The sequence below is a fragment of the Oncorhynchus gorbuscha genome, unplaced genomic scaffold (assembly GCF_021184085.1).
Source record: "Oncorhynchus gorbuscha isolate QuinsamMale2020 ecotype Even-year unplaced genomic scaffold, OgorEven_v1.0 Un_scaffold_9647, whole genome shotgun sequence".
NCBI classification, from domain to species: Eukaryota; Metazoa; Chordata; class Actinopteri; order Salmoniformes; family Salmonidae; genus Oncorhynchus; species Oncorhynchus gorbuscha.
Genome location: NW_025752576.1, coordinates 6,058 through 12,327, shown reverse-complemented (window position 1 = coordinate 12,327; position 6,270 = coordinate 6,058). Strand labels below are relative to the sequence as shown.

The window sequence follows — 6,270 nt, the reverse complement described above, 5'->3', positions numbered from 1 at the left end:
TAGATGCTTGATGTATACCAGGGGTACTCAACTGCTCAGTGGTGTAAAGTACTTCAGTATAAATACTTTAAAGTACTACTTAAGTCGTTTTTGGGGGGTATCTCTACTTTACTATTCATATTTTGACAACTTTTACTTCATTACTAAAGAAAATAATGTATTTTTTACTCCATACATTTTCACTGACACCCAAAAGTACTCGTTACATGTTGAATGCTTAGCAGGACAGGAAAATGGTCTAATTCACCCAGTTATCAAGAGAACATGCCTGGTCATCCCTACTGCCTCTGATCTGGCTGACTCACTAAACACACGTTTTGTTTGTAAGTTATGTTTGAGTGTTGGAGTGTTGGAGTGGGCCCCTGGCCCCTGGCCCCTGGCTATCCATAAAGAAAAAATAAATGGTGCCATCTGGTTGGCTTAAAATAAGGAATTTGAAATGATTTATACTTTTTTTTTTATCATTTATATTTATACTTTTACATTTTTTTTAATTACATTTACTTTATACTTTCTAGTATATTTAAAACCAAATACTTTTAGACTTTTACCAAGTAGTACTTACTAGGTGACTTTACTTGAGTCCTTCTTCATATACTTACTTTACTCAAGTATGACAACTGGGTACTTTATCCACCACTGCAACTACTATTTGAGAAGGTCCGGTCACACACATTTCCTGCGGCCAAGGTCCTAGGTGACAAAGGTCCTAGGTGACAAAGGTCCAGGTGACAAAGGTCCTAGATGACAAAGGTCCTAGATGGGAAAGGTCCTAGGTGGCCATGGTCCCAGATGGCAAAAAGGTCCTAGATGGCAAAGGTCCTAGGTGGCCAAGGTCCTAGATGGCAAAGGTCCTAGGGTGACAGTGTCCTAGATGACAAAGGTCCTAGATGGGAAAGGTCCTAGGTGGCCAAGGTCCTAGGTGGCCAAGGTCCTAGGTGACAAAGGTCCTAGGTGACAAAGGTCCTAGGAGACAAAGGTCCTAGATGGGAAAGGTCCTAGTGGCCAAGGTCCTAGATGGCAAAGGTCCTAGATGGCAAAGGTCCTAGGTGGCCAAGGTCCTAGATGGCAAAGGTCCTAGGTGGAAAGGTCCTAGATGGCAAAGGTCCTAGGTGGGAAAGGTCCTAGGGTGGCAAAGGTCCTAGGTGACAAAGGTCCTAGGTGGCAAAGGTCCTAGATGGCAAAGGTCCTAGGTGGGAAAGGGATATTGTCATTCATCAGCCTGGGGCATTCTACTATTACAACTCTCAACAGCAGTAAGTTGAAAGCCCGACTGAGTTCCTAAAAAGTAGGGACCCGCGGTCCGTATTTACCCTTTCTGGATCCGGATCTAACCGCGGTCCGCCAGTTGAGTATGGCTGATATGTACTATACAGGCCCTGGTCAGAGACTGGGCTAAAGCCTGGTTATAACTCAGTGTAGTGGGAGACTGGGCTAAAGCCTGGTTATAACTCAGTGTAGTGAGAGACTGGGATAAAGCCTGGTTATAACTCAGTGTAGTGAGAGACTGGGATAAAGCCTGGTTATAACTCAGTGTAGTGGGAGACTGGGATAAAGCCTTAGGTTATAACTCAGTGTAGTGAGTGACTGGGATAAAGCCTGGTTATAACTCAGTGTAGTGAGAGACTGGGATAAAGCCTGGTTATAACTCAGTGTAGTGAGAGACTGGGATAAAGCCTGGTTATAACTCAGTGTAGTGAGAGACTGGGATAAAGCCTGGTTATAACTCAGTGTAGTGAGAGACTGGGATAAAGCCTGGTTATAACTCAGTGTAGTGAGAGACTGGGATAAAGCCTGGTTATAACTCAGTGTAGTGAGAGAGACTGGGATAAAGCCTGGGTTATAACTCAGTGTAGTGAGAGACTGGGATAAAGCCTGGTTATAACTCAGTGTAGTGAGAGACTGGGATAAAGCCTGGTTATAACTCAGTGTAGTGAGAGACTGGGATAAAGCCTGGTTATAACTCAGTGTAGTGAGAGACTGGGATAAAGCCTGGTTATAACTCAGTGTAGTGGGAGACTGGGATAAAGCCTGGTTATAACTCAGTGTAGTGAGAGACTGGGATAAAGCCTGGTTATAACTCAGTGTAGTGAGAGACTGGGATAAAGCCTGGTTATAACTCAGTGTAGTGGGAGACTGGGATAAAGCCCTGGTTATAACTCAGTGTAGTAAATAAAGCCTGGTTATAACTCAGTGTAGTGAGAGACTGGGATAAAGCCTGGTTATAACTCAGTGTAGTGAGAGACTGGGATAAAGCCTGGTTATAACTCAGTGTAGTGAGAGACTGGGATAAAGCCTGGTTATAACTCAGTGTAGTGGAGACTGGGATAAAGCCTGGTTATAACTCAGTGTAGTGGGAGACTGGGATAAAGCCTGGTTATAACTCAGTGTAGTGAGAGACTGGGATAAAGCCTGGTTATAACTCAGTGTAGTGAGAGACTGGGATAAAGCCTGGTTATAACTCAGTGTAGTGAGAGACTGGGATAAAGCCTGGTTATAACTCAGTGTAGTGAGAGACTGGGATAAAGCCTTAGGTTATAACTCAGTGTAGTGAGAGACTGGGATAAAGCCTGGTTATAACTCAGTGTAGTGAGAGACTGGGATAAAGCCTGGTTATAACTCAGTGTAGTGAGAGACTGGGATAAAGCCTGGTTATAACTCAGTGTAGTGAGAGGCCGGGATAAAGCCTTGGGTTATACTTCCACCCGGTGGTGACTACTGGAACACAACTGAAGAGACGAGAGTGCTCTGATCACCTATGTGAACTGGGGTGTCACTCTTTCCTTCTGGTTTCCTATTCCTTCCTCTCTCTTCTCCCTCCCTCTCTCTACCTCTTCTCTCTCTCCTCCCCCTCCCACCTCTCTCTCCCCCTCCTTCCACCTCTCCCTCCTCCTTCCTTCCTTCCTCCCACCTCTCCTTTCCTCCTCCTACCTCTCACCTCTCTCTCCCCTTCCTTCTCCCATCCTCCTCCCTCCCACCTCTCCTCTCCTCCCTCCTCTCTCTCTCTCTCTAGTTAATAATGCAGGTATAGGTCTGGTGGGACCGGTGGAAAGCATCAGTATAGCTGAGATGAAGAGTGTGTTTGAGACCAACTTCTTCGGTGTGATCCGGATGATCAAGGAGGTGATGCCAGATATGAAGAAGAGGAAGGGAGGACACATCATAGTGGTCAGCAGTGTCATGGGACTACAGGGTACGGAACACACATCATAGTGGTCAGCAGTGTCATGGGACTACAGGGTACGGAACACACATCATAGTGGTCAGCAGTGTCATGGGACTACAGGGTACGGAACACACATCATAGTGGTCAGCAGTGTCATGGGACTACAGGGTACGGAACACACATCATAGTGGTCAGCAGTGTCATGGGACTACAGGGTACGGAACTATGCTTTGTTGATTGATTGATTGATTGATTGATTGGCTGATTGATTGGCTGATTGATTGGCTGATTGATTGGCTGATTGATTGGCTGATGTGAAAAAGAGGAGGAGATACACATCATAGTGGTCAGCAGTGTCATGGGACTACAGGGTACGGAACTATGCTTTATTGATTGATTGATTGATTGATTGATTGATTGATTGGCTGATGTGAAAAAGAGGAGGAGATACACATCATAGTGGTCCAAGCGATATGAGGCAAATGTGATATGTTCACTTTTTAATAAAAGCACGAAACTCGGTACACTTGTACAGTTTGAGGCCCTGAACATTTTCAGATATGGAGGCATTGCAAAAACGCCTCCTGGCGGCCGTGGCGGCCATTTTATATTCTGCCACAGTCGGACAGTGTGTTTTCCTGTCCTATCTGCTGAACCAGACATGAATACACAGAAAAGGTGATGTCTACATCTATGTTTTGATGGTGAAGGATGACAATGGTTCCGTGTACAACATCATAAACGGTTGAGAAAATGATATAATGGTGGACTTTTATATAATGGTGAAGCCATGTGAAGACATTCAATGTAAAATCTCCTGTTTCGTAGAATATTATGTCTGTTGTTCATTTGAAAATGGGATGAAACTCATTTCTTTATGTTTTTTTTTTTACATAATGCTTGTCAACAGATGTGGTAGTAGTGGGGGATCCTGATGAAATACTGCTCTCTGATCTCAGGTGTCGTGTTTAATGACGTGTATGCTGCCTCCAAGTTTGCCATGGAAGGGTTTTGTGAGTGTCTGGCTGTACAACTGCTCAAGTTTAACGTCACGTGAGTCTCTCTAACACAGCTAGCTATGTTTTCCTAAAATAATGTCTTTATTTTTTAAATTTAAAATGTATATTTTGTCGGGGACGGACCAATTAAAACATACGATTAAAAATATGATTTCTCTTCTCTCCTTTCTTTTCTCTCTCCTTCTCCCCCTCTTTCTTTTCTCTCTCCTTCTCCCCCTCTTTCTTTTCTCTCTCCTTCTCCCCCTCTTTCTTCTCTCTCTCCTTCTTCTCTCTCTCCTTCTCTCTCCTTCTCTCTCTCCTTCTCCCCCTCTTTCTTCTCTCTCTCATTCTCCCCCTCTTTCTTCTCTCTCTCCTTCTCTCTCTCCTTCTCTCTCTCCTTCTCTCTCTCCTTCTCTCTCTCCTTCTCCCCCTCTTCTTTTCTCTTCTCCCCCCTCTTTCTTCTCTCTCTCATTCTCCCCTCTTTCTTCTCTCTCTCATTCTCCCCTCTTTCTTCTTTCTCTCTCATTCTCCCCTCTCTCTCCTCTCTCTCCCCCTTTCTTCTCTCTCTCTTCTTCTCTCTCTCCTCTCTCTCTCCTTCTTCTCTCTCTCCTTCTCCCCCTCTTTCTTCTCTCTCTCTCTTCTCCCCCTCTCTTTTCTCCTCTCCCTCTCTCTCTCTCCCTCCTCTCCTCTCCTCTCCTCTCTCCTCCTCTCCCTCCTCTCTCTCCTCTCCCTCCTCTCCTCTCCTCTCCTCTCCTCTCCCTCCTCTCCTCTCCCTCCTCTCCTCTCCCTCCTCTCCTCTCCCTCCTCTCCTCTCCCTCCTCTCCCTCCTCTCCCCTCTCCTCTTCCTCCCCCTAGTATGTCTATGATAGAGCCAGGCCCGGTCCATACAGAGTTTGAATCGAAGATGATTCAGGACGTCCGTCAGAAAGAGTTCCCTGGGGCCGATGCCGATACCGTCAACTACTTTAAAAACGTCTACCTGCCCTCCTCCGTCGACATCTTTGAGACGCTAGGACAGACCCCCGATGACATCGCCAGGGTTAGTCCACCTGCCTGAGTGTGTGTGTGGCCTACTCTCTCTTTACTCTCTCTATTCTCTCCCTACTCTCTCTCCCTCTCGCTCTACTCGCTCTCTCTCTACTCTCTCTCTCTCTACTCTCTACTCTCTCTCCTCTCGCTCTACTCTCTCTCTACTCTCTACTCTCTCTCTATCCCCCCTCTCTTTTTTCTCTCTCGCCACCTGTCTCTCTCTCCTTCTCTTCCTCCCCCAGCAGTGCACTAACTACTCTCTCTACTCTCTCTACTCTCTCTGTCTCTCTCTCTACTCTCTACTCTCTCTCTACTCTCTCTCCCTCCCTCTGTCTCTACTCCCTCTGTCTCTCTACTCCCCTGTCTCTACCCCCCCCACTCGTTTTTTCTCTCTCTCTCTCTCTCTCCACCTGTCTTTCTCTCCCTTTCCTCCCCCAGCAGTGCACTAACTTGTCTCTCTCTCCTTCTCTTCCACCCCCAGCAGTGCACTAACTAGTCTCTCTCACTCTCCTGTAGTGTACTAAGAAGGTGATTGAGCAGGGCAGTTCTGCACGGTTCCGGAACCTTACCAACCCGCTGTACACGCCCATCGTGGCACTGAAGTATGCAGACGAGACGGGCGGCCTGTCGGTGCACGCCTTCTACCATATGTTGTTCAACCTGGGGCCCCTGATGCACGTTAGCATGAAGGCTATGCAGTACCTGACCTGTGGATGTCTACGCTCCAGGACCATCTCCCCAAACTAGACACACACACACACACGGCATGCAGAGACACACACACACACGGGCATGCAGAAACACACACACACAGAGAGACACACGAGCATGCAGAGACAACACACACATAGACACACATAGGCACACGGAGGCACACAGAGACACACACACACACACGGGCACGCAGAGACACACACACACACACACACAGACACACGAGCATGCAGAGACAACACACACATAGACACACATAGGCACACGGAGGCACACAGTGACACACACACACTAGTATGCAGTACCTGACCTGTGGATGTCTGCGCTCCAGAACCATCTCACCCAACACACACGGAGAGTCAA

General features: G+C 46.8%; 1 protein-coding gene across 1 annotated transcript; it reads left to right on the top strand.

Moving 5' to 3' along the window:
- The first annotated feature begins 3,011 nt into the window (after positions 1-3,011).
- LOC124030174 (retinol dehydrogenase 8-like) lies at positions 3,012-6,040 on the top strand. The gene is made up of 4 exons (XM_046341629.1): positions 3,012-3,193; positions 4,126-4,219; positions 5,020-5,203; positions 5,710-6,040. Exons 1-4 carry the CDS (start codon positions 3,070-3,072, stop codon positions 5,938-5,940), a joined length of 633 nt encoding a protein of 210 aa, XP_046197585.1. The 5' UTR covers positions 3,012-3,069; the 3' UTR covers positions 5,941-6,040.
- The last annotated feature ends 230 nt before the right edge of the window (positions 6,041-6,270 follow it).